This window comes from Epinephelus lanceolatus, chromosome 17 (genome assembly GCF_041903045.1).
Source record: "Epinephelus lanceolatus isolate andai-2023 chromosome 17, ASM4190304v1, whole genome shotgun sequence".
NCBI lineage: Eukaryota > Metazoa > Chordata > Actinopteri > Perciformes > Serranidae > Epinephelus > Epinephelus lanceolatus.
In genome coordinates this window covers 36,761,007-36,777,498 of record NC_135750.1, presented here as the reverse complement: position 1 = coordinate 36,777,498, position 16,492 = coordinate 36,761,007, and the positions used below count along the sequence as shown (strand labels likewise).

At 38.4% G+C, this 16,492-nt stretch overlaps 2 protein-coding genes across 3 annotated transcripts in view; one reads left to right on the top strand and one right to left on the bottom strand.

The window, feature by feature from the left end:
- vps8 (VPS8 subunit of CORVET complex) overlaps nt 1-16,492 on the top strand; it is a 64,041-nt gene that overhangs the window by 14,683 nt on the left and 32,866 nt on the right. For both annotated transcript variants that reach the window (XM_078176253.1, XM_078176254.1), the window contains 5 exons: nt 10,593-10,717; nt 14,710-14,796; nt 15,058-15,125; nt 16,013-16,166; nt 16,277-16,336. In XM_078176253.1, coding sequence (XP_078032379.1) covers nt 10,593-10,717; nt 14,710-14,796; nt 15,058-15,125; nt 16,013-16,166; nt 16,277-16,336 — 494 coding nt within the window. The remainder of the gene's footprint in view (nt 1-10,592; nt 10,718-14,709; nt 14,797-15,057; nt 15,126-16,012; nt 16,167-16,276; nt 16,337-16,492) is intronic.
- On the bottom strand, nt 1,368-6,569 carry LOC117248449 (DELTA-sagatoxin-Srs1a-like). Its single transcript, XM_033613552.2, has 3 exons — nt 6,362-6,569; nt 3,687-3,804; nt 1,368-2,026 (listed from the first exon to the last, which is right to left on the bottom strand). The coding sequence occupies exons 2-3, from the start codon at nt 3,752-3,754 to the stop codon at nt 1,600-1,602; spliced, it is 495 nt and encodes a 164-aa protein (XP_033469443.1). The 5' UTR covers nt 3,755-3,804; nt 6,362-6,569; the 3' UTR covers nt 1,368-1,599.

Here is a 16,492-nt window from a genome sequence, read left to right as displayed (position 1 = left end):
GAGCATGCAGGAAATGTCTTGTTGGTATTAACAGTGTGACAAATGGAGGTTGCAAGCTAATATGGTACCTATTTTGAAGCTCTTTATCACACATTAGGTTATTTTATGATAAAGAGTTTAAAAAGACATCATATGTTTAAATGCATGACATCTCCAAAACAATAAGCCTCTTCTATAATACAGTGTACAGAAAACATTACATTCTCTTCAAAAGAATGGTCTATATATGTGTGGGTACAAGTCAAATTCCTTTTGAGACAAACTTGTGTTTCCCTTTTTTCTCTCAGCTGCATGACATATTCTGTGATTTGTTGAAACCTGCCATGAAAAGGTAGACATAGGTAATAGAACCAAAATTTTATGTGCATGATCACATGTCTTAGGACATCACACATACCATCCACATAGTCATACAGACTGTAGCCTTTACAAACACTCTGCTGCCCCCCAGTGTTGGTCCCTCTCACACACATCTAAACACAGGCTGACTTCATCAATAGTACAAGACATGGGCCTCCGTACAGGTCATAAAATTCCTCTTAGGTCATTTTCATACCTGTAGTTTGTGTGCTTTGGTATAAATCCCGGACCAATTTATTTAATATATAGCCTCGAGTTTGGTTTGTGTTCACACATTTACAAGCAAAATTTGTGATGGGCAAGGAAACTGCTTCTAATTAGTCACAATTTTCATGCAGAAAAACCAGAAAGTAAACAAAGAGAAAAAATTGAGCAGACTCCTGTTCTAGTAATAGAACTTTAAACCCGGAAGCTAGATATGATATGGAGGGAGGGGTCGTCCTCCAGGAAATTTTGAGTGTCAGATGCTTAATTCCCAGAATACTGGTGAATTATTCTGCATCAATTTTTGCCTTTTCTGCATCAAATTATGGTAGAAATGTCTTTAATTTTGTCCAATAAATCCTCAAATGCTTTAAAGTTTTTTATGGAGTTTGGACAAATGCAAATGCTCTAAACAATAAGCTTATGGTCAGGTCTTTACAGTTCCCTTATGCTGTCTTATCCTGACTTTATACCTTAAATAATAATCTGGACTTCTAAAAAGTCTAAAATATCAATTTCATTTAGTTTTCCTCAAAGAAAGTAGTACATATCTTAGATATAGGCTTACTGTTTTTTTTGTTTTATTAAACTCCTTAAAATCAAGAAGGCCTTATGACCCCCCCTATGAAACTTTGGCGACCAGTTGGGACCACCAGGTTGGCAACCAGTGGCCAAGGGCACCACAATGTCCAGAAACGGCCATCTATCAACTAGATTTCTAAGTGTCTGAGAGAACTAACAAAACATGTTAATTTCATTGTCTTACAAAGAGGACATGATTCGATTGACACATAAAAGTCATGTTTTTATTTCTAATTAGGCATCAACTTTTTAAAATCACATCTGAATAACCAATATTTAGTGTACAATCATGTGTACTATGTCTTAGGTATACTGATTCAAAAGCACCACTTTAGCTAGTGAGCAACTTTATCAGTTGATTGAGCTTCACACATACTTAAAATATTTTATTAAAATGATTGTGATCATCTCATTTGCCTTACATAGTAACAGTAGGAGCCTACTTCTTTTGTCTTAATACATGCCAGTATCACTGACATCCACCCTCAGGACTGCCTCATGTGAGTCTGACATGGAGGCACTGACTATAGCATAATCGCCCTGATAAGAAATGCAGGAGCCATCCGCCTTTGCTCTTGCAAAGTTATTTTCACTTCCATTATACATGATATCATACAGATTGTAGTCGCAGTCGTTGCCTCTGTCAAAGATCCCCACAGCAAACCAGTTGGAGTAGAGGTTTCGGTCATAGGGCACAGAGTACATGACAGCCATGATGTGGCTATAGTCGTTCATCTCAGAATTGAAAAGGTCATAGGTGAAGACACCAACGGAGCCAGTCGCACAGCCGGTGGTCTTGTTGAACAGAGCGCTGCCAGCGGAGCAGGGACCCACCATGGGTGGCAGAGGGATCTCACAGCAGCCACTCTCAGTGAACACCCTGAGCAAAGAGAGACACAATCAGACAGGTTCCTCCGTAAATATTCTTCTCCAAATTATACCATTGATTTAATTTTCATGAGTGTTTTTGTGTCTTATACAGGCATGTGAGTACACACACAAGGAGTAAACCTTTTTTTAAAAAAAAACATCTCAATTACATTCTGCAGTAATTTTGCATGACCATTATGGAATACGCCACATGGCCAAAAGTATGTGTACAGCTGAGCATACTACTCATATGGGATGTGATGTGATAACATGTCATTCCATTCGGCTTCAAGAGCACTGGTGAGGTCAGCCACTTGTAATTAGTGTTCCATTTTAGAGGTGTTAGATGGAGTTGAGGTTACAGCTTTATCAAGTTATTCTACACCAAACTGGGAAAACCATTCCTTTATCAGCCTGGTTTTGTGCACTGTCCTGATGAAATAGAAGAGTGCCAAACCTAAACTGCTGTGACAACACTCTAAGCACACTATTGACTAAAATATCTGTGTATGTTAAATAGGGGTTTAAATCACAGGTATCATCACAATATAATGTTACATTGATTCTTGATACGATACATTATGATACGATAAGATACGAAGTTTGCTGATATCACAAAATCTGCTATGATATTTTTGATTTGAAGTGTCCACTTGGACTCAGGAATGAACTGGTTAGTTTTTGGTGGTCATAGGTCAAAGTCACTGTGACCTTATCTGTCTCATTCTCGTGAATGTGATATCTCAAGAATGTCTTGAGGGACTTTCTTCAGTTTTGGCACAAAGGTTGACATGGACTTAAGGATAAACTAATTAGATTTTGGTGGTCAAGGATCAAAGGTCAAGATCACTGTGACCTTGCATCCATCTCATTCTCGTGAATGTGATATCTCAGGAACAGCTTTGGGGAATTTCTTGGCACCAATGTCAACTTCGACTCAACAATGAACTGCTTTGTTTTTGGTGGTCAAAGGTTAAGGTCTGTATCTGTCTCATTTTTGTAAACAAGATATCTCAAGAACACTTTAAGGGAATTTCTTTAAATTTGACACAAATGTCCCCTTGGACTGAAGAATAAACTGATTAGAATTTGGTAGTCAAATGTCAAGGTCACTGTGACCTCACAAAACATGTTTTTCGCCATAACTCAACAATTCATACCCGAATGATGACGCAGTTTCACACATAGGATAAAATGATGAAGTAATGGCATTTTATATCCCAAAGGTTAAAGGTCAACTTTACTGTGACATCATAATATTCTGCAAAAACACTTTTCTGGCTGTTACTTAGAATCATATCTCAAGAACAGAAGGGGAGACATATGGTCAGATACTGAATTGTTGACAATAATCTTTAAACTGTGCTGATTGTACAGATCTTCTGTGGGAATTGGTGTGAAGCTACTGTGTTTTCACAGACATGGATTTAAACCGTAAGATGATGATATGTTTAGATGTTTCCCCTTATTATTGGATCATTGATCATTACATCAGTATATCAGTCCAGACTGATGTATGGTTACACCCCTAATGCTGAAGCATTAGGTTTTCCTGTCATGGGAGCTAAAGGGCCCAAACCAGGAAAAATGGCCTCAAACCACACAGAGCTACCGTAAGAGTTTTAAAAGTACTCTCAATACCTCCAGAAAGAGACAAAACAATGCATAACCTGGGGTTCGCAAGAGTGTAGCAGCCGGAGTTGTTGTTAATCTCAACAGAGCAGGATCGATGAGGCATTGTGATGAGGTGTGGAGTGGTGGTGATGGAGGAAGAAGCTGGGCTGTGAACTAGAGACAAGAAAGCATAATTTTGGTTAAATCAGCATCTGTGAAGCAGAGTGACAGTTTGTCAGATTGTAATTTATGCATTGCTAATTAATTTAAGTGTTTGTGAGAATTCCAATGTGTGATTTGGTAACAGCTGAATGTGTGAAGTCTAAATACAAAGGTGTGAGTTACAAACTAAATTCATTTTCAAAGCACTAAATTCAGCAGTTCAATGACAGAGTTGTGTCATACTCACCACTCTCAATCAGTTAGTTAGTTTGTGCTATTATATGACCTTGGTGAATTTGAACAAAACCTTTTAAAACACCAAACTACTGATTGAGGCATCAGTAGACCAGCAGTTCCTGTGTTTAGCGTGGTCAAGTTACTGTTTGTGTCAATGGAGTCTGACTATATAAAGGGCATGTTTAACTTCTTGTTCAGTTCCCCATTGGAAAGCACTGTCTATTTGGAAATGCTGAGTGTCCAACTGGATAAATGAGACTTGAATTATACTGCACGAGTTGTGAGAGAGTTTGTAAACAGATGTTTTGATACAGTCTTGCTATTATTATATGTAGCCTCCGACTTCAATTCATCAGGAATTTTCTCCGTTTTTGGATTCTTCACTCACCATTGGGGCATGTGAGAAAATTCAGCATAACATGGGGTGACTAATTGATATACAAATGGCCATGTGGGGGGTAAAGTATTCCTTTAACCCCACAGCTTAACCCACAAAAGGTTTTACGTCTAATCTTAACTACAAACAGACATATTTTTTTAGTTATTTGTAATCATTGATTTACAAGGATACGCTTAGATTTTTGCTTCCTGTACTGCCGGCACAACTGCAAGCACTACTAACGTTAAACTCCCCTGCAGATTTTCAAACAACTTTTACCTGACTGCTCATGAATTGTCAGATTTACTGTCACAATGTTATACTGGACAATATATACAACTCAATAGTGCTAAATTATATTGATATTTAGATGGACTAAATTATGTCCAACAACAAAAATCTTCTTAGATGTAGGGTTTGCATTCTCACATCAATGTAGTATCTTGCATCAGTAGGTGCCCAGCCCAAATGGGCTTACAAGGCAGACTATTCATTTCCATGTTACACAGGTGTGAAACCAAATTATAGAAAACAGGGATAGTATATGCCTTCATACTTGACATGCATCAAATAAACTTATCTCATATTGTGTATGTGTATTATTCAGTCCAGTTTATGTAATTTTCCAAACTCTAAATTTTAGCCTAGCCCATATTTTTCCTCTCAGTCCACCTTCTCATGTTCTTCACAGCAAAATAGTTCAGGATTTTTGATTTGCATTGTTATAAAGGTGCATCCAGGTTATCATGTAAAGTGTTAACATGCACTCAGGGCAAAGGCTGAGATGGTCATGGAACTCGCTGAACTGCTACGTCCTGCAAAACCAAGTTTTTTGAGTCCCGTTTATCAACAGCAAGTAACAGCTACACCTCCTGTTCAAATACTGCAGAATTTGTCTTTGTCAGTTTTTCAGCAGATCACTGTTGTGTCTGGACAAATTTTGGCCAATTTTGGAAGATAAGTTTATGCATTAATGGTCAAACCTGTGTTGCCTGGAATCTCACAGTGTCTCTCAATATAAATCTAAATCAGTTACAATTAGAAACACAACAAATGGCTATTCTGCAGCTGTTTCTTATACAAGGTTTCAAACAAGATCAAGTTAATCAGAGCAAATAATTATGAGTTTTTTATCTTTCAGTCATGTAGTAGGTCTGATGCTAATAAAAAGGATCTCAATAAACTTCAGTTAGCCCAAAATAACACTGCTAGACTTTTTCTCCACTCTTCATATCATAGTACTGTAGTAGTATTGATATCCATACCAGACTGTCTGGGCCCCCAGATGAAATCAGATCACATTCCCATTTGCTTGTTTTAATGAGGAAATCTATATTTTTAGTTGTATCTGAATCTTTTTCAGCTCTATGTTGGCCAAGCACATACATACCCCACTCGTTTTGTGGATAGACAAGAAGTTGTTATCCCTAGAGCCATGAATAACTTCTTAAAATACACCGTTATGTGCAGGGTTTTTGTGGAATGTAGGACGTTCTCAACGCTTACTTAAATGCATTTTTCTGTGCTTGTTTGGCACAATTTTTGCTTTTTAAACTTGCATGGTTGTACATATGTTTAATGTGGACATTTTTAATGTTGGGGAAAGAGGCTAATTGGGATCCACCAAAATAAACAAATTAATGGAACTAAAACTGCATTAAAATGTTGATGGATGGAGTTAACTAAATATGACTAAAGCACACATGGACTTTTGATCTCAGGACTAAGACTACAACCAAATTAAGAATAGAAAAAAATACAAATTACCTGGTGACATATGGTGTCAAAAAAATAAATACAACTGGTAATAAGACAAAATGTCAATTTGGAAAATGGAAAAATAAATCTCATGAAACTTTCAAGAGTACAGCAACATTAGCCTACACACTGGGCTACAATCATAACTTTCTCCTGTCCAAAAGTCAGAAATTATTTGATTATAGAACTACTCACCTTTTTACGATTTTAAGATGATGAGTTAAAAAATAGCCAAACCCAGATGTTGGAGCTGACAGATTGTTGGTCCAAGTGTCAGGCAGGATGTGGTGGTCAAGTCACATTGCACACGAGCCACTCAGACACCAGCTTTTATTGACTCTGGTAATCAGGAGCTTTAGGCACCAGTTGACTCCCTCCTTATCTCCCCTCCAGTATCAGCTCCCCCCTCTGTTCCCGGAACTCGCCACCACCTTATCACCATGAAAGGACTGGATCACAGTGATTACATCAATGTGGGCTTTTATTTGGACCTTTTTTTTGTTTGAACCTTTTAAAATACATATCTATTATTTGAACAGGGCGTCACTGGGAGGGTAAAGACTTGCTGGGTAACGCTACAAAACAGAGTGTAAGGAGGAGCAATACGCAAATTAATTCACTAACCATGAAATTAAAATTGCTGCTAAGTGATAGAAAATCAAGACAACCACAAAAATATAATGTAATTAATTTGCATAGGGTTTTTACTCACAGTGAATTAGTGATTTGAATTCTTTTAAATGGCTTTGTCTATTACTGAAGTCAGTACACAAGGATAGATAAAAGTTTAAATGTATTTAGTAAGTGATAATAGTAGTAACAGTTAGTCATAGTGGTAGCATGCAAAAATAACAAATAATAACAGTTAGGCAGAAACAGTAAAAGCAAGGCCATGGAGTCAACACTGGGGGCGACAAATGAAATGAATGAATGAAACTGTCTATGTAAATTAGACAAGCTGCGCACCATGAATGATTGACACTTTATGTAGATGTCACTTGAGCTATCTGACAAGTATAACATTATAAAGACATAAAGATGTGTGGCTGCATAAGTGCAGGTAGCCAAGCTTTGATAGCTACTGTTAGTGATGGTTGATCCAGTGATCTGTATCCACTTAAAACAGTTGTTTCCACTCCATGAATTACTGACACGCTTTACCAAAATATTATTTACTTCCACAATTACAGTTTCAGTCTAAAATGATGTATTGACCTTGACATTATCTTTAATGCATGTCTTGAGTGAAGTCAAGTGTTACTGTTCGGTGTTATCATAATAAGTTTCCCATCAACAACTGATGCGAACATCAACAGATCATAACCTTTTTTTTTTTACGATAATTTTTTGGGCTCTGATGAAGACGCTGTGCGTCGAAACGTTAGTCATTTTGCACCCTCATTAAACTTTTAATTGCGTAGAGTGCTCCAGTTTTCTTACTTCAGATTCAGTCTTTTTTGAAGTGACCCATCGGATATTGTTTATGGATTAGTTTTTGGGCGTTATACCTTGAATTGATAGGACAGTGAAGTGTGAAAGGGGGGGAGAGAGAATGAGTGACATGCAGCAAAGTGCTGCAGGCTGGTTAGAACCAGTGTATTTTGAGCATATTTGAATATAAGAGGGGATGTGTCCTCTCCAATACTCTCCAGTAATTACGGCCTTGAATGATACTAAGTACAAAAGTAAAAATAATGTTACTGGTATTCATAACGGTAGTTTTAGCTGTAAGGGTATTAGTGTATATAGTATAGTTATAGCCATTACAATGGTAGTAGTTTGCAGGTTGTACCAATAAAAGTGTCCTTAAAACAGTTTCTGTCAGCAGTCATATCAGTTTAATGAAATCAAATAAATGAGTATTTGCAGTAGCAGTATCAGTGCTCAAACTGGTATAGAGAATGAGTCAGAGCTCCAAACCAGCAGCCTGTGTAGTGTGCACCTGTAACTCTTATGCATAAGTGTAGGGATAAGCCAGGTACTCATATCTTACAAGTAAGTGTATATGTTTTTTTTTTTTTTTGTCTGGGCACAAGTACCGAGGACCAACATCAGGAAAACACTCTGCAGGAGTGAGAATAATAATCCAAAACTGTGTTTTATAATTTAACATAAAAGTAATCTTTTAACTTATTCTTTCCCCCAGTATAGACACACACACACACACACACACACACACACACTACATGTATACCATTCAGTTTAGAAAGGCATTCAGTAGAACAAATACATGTTTGTACTGTTGTAATATAATTGATCTATTTTGGATATATCTGTCCCTGATCCATGACAGCAGGACTGTATACTGGTCTTTGATCAGTTAACAACTCTATATATTGATGCTAAAGGGCCAATTCATAGTTTCCACACCTTTGTGTCCATGAGGGTCTGCTTTGGTCTGCATGACGTAAATATTGTCATCTAGCAGTGTCCACGAGTGTCTGTACGAACCCCTGTGCGAATGTCTGCGTGCAGCCCACTTTTGTGAGCAGGTGGACTGTACACACAGCAAACGCACTGACTGTGCATGCTCCACTATTTTGTTTCAAACTCCAGTCCAGTCCAAAACTGCAGCCAAGCCAGCCGCAGCAGTCTCACCACGGTGAAGTCAGTTTCAAGTTGGATATTTGACAGACAGTTACTCCAGATACAGCAACGTCTTCAGTTTCACCAGTGCTAGCAGCAGGAGGATGGTAATCTCTCCTCCCAGCCCTCCAGTTTACTGCTGGGGGCTGACGCAGACCCTCAGTTATACTATAAATAAAAACTTGTGCGCTTTTGCCTGGCTGCAGCTGTTTGCAGATGTTCAGTGTGGAAAGTATGTCTGAGCCTTAACAGTGCATCTAACACGGGTCATTAGTTAGCCAAATATAATCACTGACAAAGTATTTAAACTCCTGACCACTCTTCACAGCCACAAGCAGCTGTTTTATAAATGAAAACTTCTCCCTGAAGGAGAAATACCATCAGGAACACAGAGTTTTTAGACCTCTCCTCTGATAAAACACAGCCTCTGTGACACACATTCAGAATGATTAAACAGCAGGCAACTGCCAAATGAATAAGGACTGACTCACTGGTTTGCCTTGATATGAGAAGAAAGATAACAACACCAATTCCACACTCTAAAACTTCACCAGCCAGCTAAATCCAAAGAGAACAGTCTATAAATCTCCACAAGATGAATGAAAAATCATTTGTTTTCTTTAAAACACGGGAAGTTACAGATTTCTTTTGTTCCCCTGTCCTTTTATTGTCCTTTTATCTTGTCCCTTATTTCATATACATGAATGGTCTACTAGCATCACTGTTTAATTTATAGTTTAGTTTTGTTCTATGGAAAAGCTGCTAGAAGAATAGCCATACCCGTCCCAGACCAAACAAGCTCAGAGCACTTGTTGCAGCTTTCTGTTGACATTGAGTGGCAGCTTACTGCAGGCTGCACTTCACCCCTGCTTGGTGTATTTCTGGTATTACTGCAGCTCAACATGATAAATATTGTTGAGCTGCGGTAACAGAAGTGTAAAGAGGTCCAGTGTAACCTACACATGGTGTCTGCATGTCCTAAAAAAATCTTAAATTGTCTTAAATAAATTTTATATAAAATAAAAGTCATTAAGTAGTCATTGAATTAATTTTGTAAGGTCTTAATTGTCACAAACATTTAATTCATTTTTACATTTTTAAATTTCTTTCTGTCAAAATGAGTCAAGCTCTCCTGTGTGAAATCCACATTTCTGATGTGATACATTTGCAGCTCACTCCAACAACCATATCCTAACATAAAGCCTACCTTTGCACAAGACAACATATTTACGACTTACCTTTATGCTTTAGGTGAAAGCAGAAGTTAGCTAAACAAATGCACGAGTCATTTCTAAAAGCAAATCGTAGGCGTAAAATATTTATGGCATGTTTTATGTTTTATAGGATTGTTATAATTTTTAGGGGAAATGTTGGTGTTCACAAATACAAAGTTGATACTGTGATGTTGTTTGGATTTGACTGGGGTGAAAGTGGGGCTAAGGTCGCAGCAGGGCTGACCCATGTCTCTTTATATTGCTGACATAATGATGCCCGGGCAGGAAAAGGTATGAACAATCTGTGTCAGATGGGTCACTGATGCTTAATGTTTATTTTGTATTCAGCCTGACTGCCTCTGAGACGTCATCGCTCATGTCCTTTTTGGTTTGGCCGAGCTACTTTGGTGCATGCTTTGTTGTTTGAGTTGGTTATTTGCAAGTGTCAGTTTTTTATTGCATCTCCAGCTCTTCATTTGGTGCCAGTGTCTTGTGTTTTGGTACAGATGTGTGAGAACTCTGACTCTGTTTTTTTAATTAATTTCATTTTATCATCTACAGTACATATTTTCTCAGCGTGTACCGGTGCTTCCACAGCTAAATGTTCTCTTCATGTTCCTCTCCAGATACCAATCAGGCTCTGCGCCTCTGTCTGGGTACCAAGGCAACTGGAGCAGAGTTTGGTGCTGTCTCTGCCCTCAGTATCAACCATGACTGCTCACGCCTTCTCTGCGGATTCGCCAAAGGACAGGTATATACTCAGATACACATGCATATAATCACAGGTTTGTGTACTGGGTGTTGATTAGAGTTTTAAAGTTCAAAAGGGTAGACACAGGACACAGGACACTGATGAGTCTAACAGCAGCTTGTTAAAGTTCAGCAGGGTGGTGTTGAATACTGTATGTGTTGTTTGGTCTGTGGCAGCTTGTCCTGAGTGCTGAGTGGTGCTCTGACAGAGACGATGGTTGTGACTGAAATTCTCAGGCTGTCGTCCAAATGACTGATACTTCTCGAAGGAACATGTTTGACTTGGTGTTGATTATCAAAATACTTTATGCAGTTCTGTAGCTAGTGAGCACATTGTTATTGAAGACCCTGTCTTCTTGGGAGGCATCATTTAATTGGCTGAACATCGGTATCGCCAGAGGACAGGTATAGCAGGGCTTTACACCAACTGTGTCTTGTCATTCTGGGTACAATAAACAACATGTTTAAGAGAAACAGAGATCTTCCCCGGGATTCTGTCGGGACAAAAACACGCAGTAAACTCACTTTTAATGCATCAGCGGATGCAGTCTGTTGTTTCCCTGATAATGCCACATTGTGAACAATGAATCTGTGTTAAAATTGGCAGGAGGAGAGCTTGTTAACGTTAGCTGTTAGCAGCCAGTGGAGTTACATTATGATGCGTTCAAGCTCTCATCAGTAAAAATTAGTATTAGGCGCAGGGAAATTGTTACATTCTCATGATGTGTTCAAATGTTATCTTGTAAAATTTGGATTTTGTTGAGAAGCTTGAATACATTTGGCTGTTTGAAGGAGAAATTTGTTGATGTTTTAGAGAGGGAATTATGATGTATTATTTTTAGTTTAAAGACTTTTGAAGCAGTTATTTTTTAAAAATGTTTGTCATGTGAAAGTAGGTTATTTTAAGGTTGTTTCATGAAGGTGTATTATTGAATTTGTGCTCATTCAAAGGTAGTGTAGTGAAGGACTGAATGGCTTTAAAACTGTTCAGTTTCCATTTATTTCCCTGACACAACAAGGGGAAAAAAACACAATATAACATAATAACAACGTAATAAATAACAACTCAGAAACATTGGTATTGACTATCAGCCAAATTATTATCTTAAACATCGGTTTTGGTATTGTCCCAGAATTTCACAATCAGTGCATCCCGGCTATTTTCCTACGTTAAAGTGTCTAAGTGACTTGTGGGAACAACAATTTTAGAAATTGGTCCAGGATTTAGAGAGAGCGCTGCAGCCAGCAGTGGTGAAACATGCTGCATTGTCACCACTCTGAGCAGGTGTGCCACATCATTTTGCTTCCATTGAAAGTGCCTGTTTTTGCCAGTGACAGGTTCAGACTGTTATATAAGTATCTTACAACAGTACAGAAAGGACCCTACAAAGAAATGAACCTTTTTTTGTACGTTACATTACTCATTCCATTCTGTTTTGTGTCCAAGTCATACTGAAGTACAATTTCTCTGACTTTTTCATATTGTTGAAATCAGCTAAATATTCAGCCATGATGCTGGAAATCACGCTTCCTGTACTCTAACACAACACACTACTACTGACACTCCTCTCGCCAACTCTCACTCCTTTCTTCCTGCAACAAGTCACCCCTCATGAGATTTAAGAAAAAAACTTCTTCTTTAGTGAGACTTGATGGTGGAACATATTCAAACTGTTGGACCCCTTTTTGATGGTATGCTTTGGGAATTGGATATCCATCTTATACAACAACCCCCTGGTTATTTTGTAGATATCCAAAATGCTCCCTCTGACATTTATTTACTCAGGAGGAGAGGAGATACCACCGGCATCGCACACACTAACAACATGACTCGCTTTGTTTTCACAGGGCAACATGCAGGAATCGGAACACCATAGATATGATAGCTTCTACAATTCGTGTAGTTATGAAACTGTGACATAATATAATTATTATGCACACCCTAACCTGTTTCATTATTTGTTAACACAGTAGCTGACAGGAAATAAACAGGGACCAAAGCTGTTCCCTAGCAACAGAATATTATATGAAAAGATCTGTAAGTGTACAGTAGAACTGTAGTACAACTGCAGTGGCCACACATGCTGGCATTTACCATTTAAATGCACTCAGACGTGTTACAGCACTTCATGATGGCTTGAACCACAATCTTTTGGGTGATGGGCAGTATACTTGGTTATGAAAAGAATTGACAGCTGTAATCATCACACATGTTTTGACCCCTGGGGCCATATTCACAAACTCTCTGAGAATACTCTTAGAGAGCTCCTAACTTAGCCTAAACATTTTTAGTAAGGAGTCTTAGCTTAGGAGTGATTTAGGAAAGTTCCCAGAGCAGCTCTGACCAAGGAAGGGACAGAAACTTTTACCTTAGTGAGGAGGAGTGGTTGACTGTGTTGCTAGGTATGACTCATTCTTTTAATGGATGTGATTGGTTGTCACAGACTCACCCTTTTGCGAGCCTGCAAAGTGTGGACACCCAGTGGAAATGAAATGAACTGCTGACTGTGAAGGTGTTGTCATTGTTAGTGTGATCACTCTGCTGATGGAAGGTTGAGACAGACTACAGTAATCACTGCTGCACTGTTGCATTTTTCCAGTTTTCCAAATATTTTATTGTTGTGATTATTTATATTATAGCGTTAGGTGGGGATGTGTGCGTATCTCTTATGACGTTAAACACACATATTTATCCCTACACAGTCTAATCTGTAGCATTTCATTTACTCACTGTCATCCAGCATTTGGAGAATATTTCTCCAACCTCTTTGTGTTTCCACCATTTTCTCCTCTGCTTAGGAATCTCCTAAGCCTCCCTGCTCCTAACAGTTTTTCACCTTAGGAGCTCTTTTAAGGCCTAAAATGCTCTGTGAGCATTGTGTTCTAAGCAATGTCACAATTCTAATAATTTTCTTAGAATTTCATCACTAGGAGAAACTCTTTGTACTAGAAAACTTTGTGAATACAGCCCCAGTTTTCTACAGCAGGCTTTGTCACTCAGCATGATTTCCTCTAACTGTTCTCGTCAAGTGCCCATTTTTGTTAAGTTTGGTCTCTGACAGCACCCTCTGACTTGGAAGTGGTGGAGGGAGTGCTGCAGCCTAGGTGCCTCAGGTATTCATCAGGTATTCATCTTGGTCCTGATCAGTGTAATACAGTTCTAATTTGTAGACATGAACTCTTTAATGTATATTAAGTTTTCTCTGAATTAAACACACTCATGCTTTCCTCGCAGTATTTTTAGCGGTGGTATAATTCTTTACATGTAGATAGTATGATAGTAAAATTTAATTTTTTTTATTTTTTTTTAATTTTAATTTTCAAAAAGATAATGATACTTTTAATGATTTCTGACATGGAAATTAATTCCCTGTCAATCAAACGATTTATTATTTCAGTGCTGCGTACAATCAAAGTTACAAGCTTAGCCATTTATCCCTTCATTTGCCTTTGTTTATTGTTTGGTGTAATACATTTTCTCTACTTTGGTGCCTTTTTGTTGGTATGCTGTTTTTGTTTGTTTTGTTCTGATTCTGTACGCTGGGTGGCAGTAACCCACAGAGGGACTGCATTTATGTTGCAGCCAGGTGTGTTGCCTGCTAAGGGCAAGCATACTGTTTTTTTCATGGTGCCAGTGGTGTCTGCAGGTACTGTAGCAGTACCTTAAAATGTAGTTGGGCTACTAAACTGTGGGACTTATGATTTCCTACTTGGATGCAAGAAATCATTTTAAACAGTTGTAAGTAATAAATGAAGAGACATGAAGAAAGGGCAAACGATTGTGGACATTTCAGTTTGTGTGTTACAGCTGATGCGTACAGCACGCGTCACGAGTGACTTAATGGAAAGCCAACTTAAGAATTTATTTCAGTGACTAAATCTGATTGATTGTAATTAAAATGACAGAAAAGTGTGTTTACCTCTTGTACTTTTAATTCTGAACAATGTTTCCTACTCCATTTGTCTGTCTGTCTTCATGGTCTTCATGGTTAGATTACAATGTGGGATCTAGCAAGTGGGAAGCTCCTGAGAACAATCACTGATGCCCATCCTCCAGGGACAGCTATACTGCATGTGAAGGTACACACACACACACACACACACACACACACGTAGTGGCCTCTCTTTATCGGGGCATGGCTGTATGTTTTAGTAGCTGCAGTCAATTCTTTTCCCATACACAACCATTGCAAAAGAAACGGCTTTAAAACAATAAAGCAAAATTCTTTTGCTCGTGTGTGTCACGCACCCTCAAAAACTGGTGGCACCTGAGATGGATCCCTGATTATTTTCATCTGATCTTTGTCCCTTGTTATCATATCCCTGTTTTTGTGTCTCTAGTTCACAGATGATCCAACTCTTGCAGTGTGTAATGACAGTGGTGGATCCGTTTTTGAGCTTGCTTTCAGGTAAATTATTTTAAATTTTAAGTAAATTAAATGACTTCGTTTTTTATGCCTCTTTGCCAGTGACAGTTGTGGCTGGAGTGGGCAGTGATCTCAATGTATTGTATTGATTATAATCTCATATTGCTTGTGTCTCTTGCTGTATGGACTCTAATGTAAAGCACATTGAAATGTGCTTTAAATACAACAAATAGCCTAGACTTTTTTCCAGAACATGATTGTTGTCCCAGTTTTAGTTTTGACTCTGTATTGTTGGATTTTAATTTAGAATTTGTTTGTATTATTTTGTTATTTATTATTATATCCACTCGACACTGTGATCTTGCGTCCGTCTCATTCCTCAGATTTGGCACAAACATCAACTTGGACTAAGGAATGAACTCATAGGAATTTGTTGGTCAAAGGTCACTGTGACCTCACAAAAGATGTTTTTGGCCATAAAAGAATTCATACGCAAATGATGACAAAAGGTCAGCTTCACTGGGACATCGTAATGTTCTGCAGAAACACTTTTCTGGCTGCTACACAGCATCATATTTCAGAAACAGAAGAGGAGATATTTGGTCAGATACTGAATTGGTGACACTAATCTTTAGTGTCCACTTTGAAACTGTGCTGATTGTATAGATCTTCTCTGCTGCCGGGGGGGAAGATGTGTGTGAAGCATCCGTGTTTTCACGGACATTGATATAAACTGTAAAAACTACTTGACTGATTCTCTGAGGCAAACAACTGCAAAGCAGTAATTCTAGTTTTCATTTACTTCTCCTCCTTCCTTTATTATCTCTATACTTTCTCTGTTCTTGTTTCATCTTTATTTGTTACCCTCTTTCACTCCTCTTCCCCTCTGTGTGTTTCTGTTAATGGTATGTGTTTGTCTTTATCTCCAGGAGGGTGATGGGGATGCGGTCCTGTGACTCGCGGTGTCTGTTTAGTGGTTCTAAAGGGGAGGTCTGCTGCATTGAACCGTTGCACGCTCCTCCAGACTTCAGAGACCATCCCATCACACACTACTCTCTGCTGGCCATGGCCTCTCTCACGAAGGTACACGAACACACACAGTTCCAGTCACAGTGTATCCTCCATTCTCTGCCTATCCACCCAGCTGTGTGTTAAGTTTGGGATGTTTTTGTCTTTTGATTTTCTCTCACCAGATTCTGGTTATTGGACTGAAGCCCTCGCTCAAAGTGTGGATGACTTTTCCCTACAGCAAGGTCTGTATATTTGTTTACCTGTTCATCTTGATGTTAATGAGCACATGTCGGCTCAGATTCATTGATACAATGAAAATTTGATAAGGTGTTATCAGTTAGAGTGAGTTCCTGAATGCACACATAGTAGGTGTTGTATATTGGATTAAAGGGTTCATC

What these genes read in the sequence shown, in the direction of transcription:
- LOC117248449 (XM_033613552.2), bottom strand. Translation starts at nt 3,754, where the DNA reads ATGCCTCATCGATCCTGCTCTGTTGAGATTAACAACAACTCCGGCTGC. An exon ending in TACACTCTTGCGAACCCCAG is followed by an intron (nt 2,027 to 3,686) that starts GTTATGCATTGT and finishes CTCTTTGCTCAG; the next exon opens with GGTGTTCACTGAGAGTGGCT.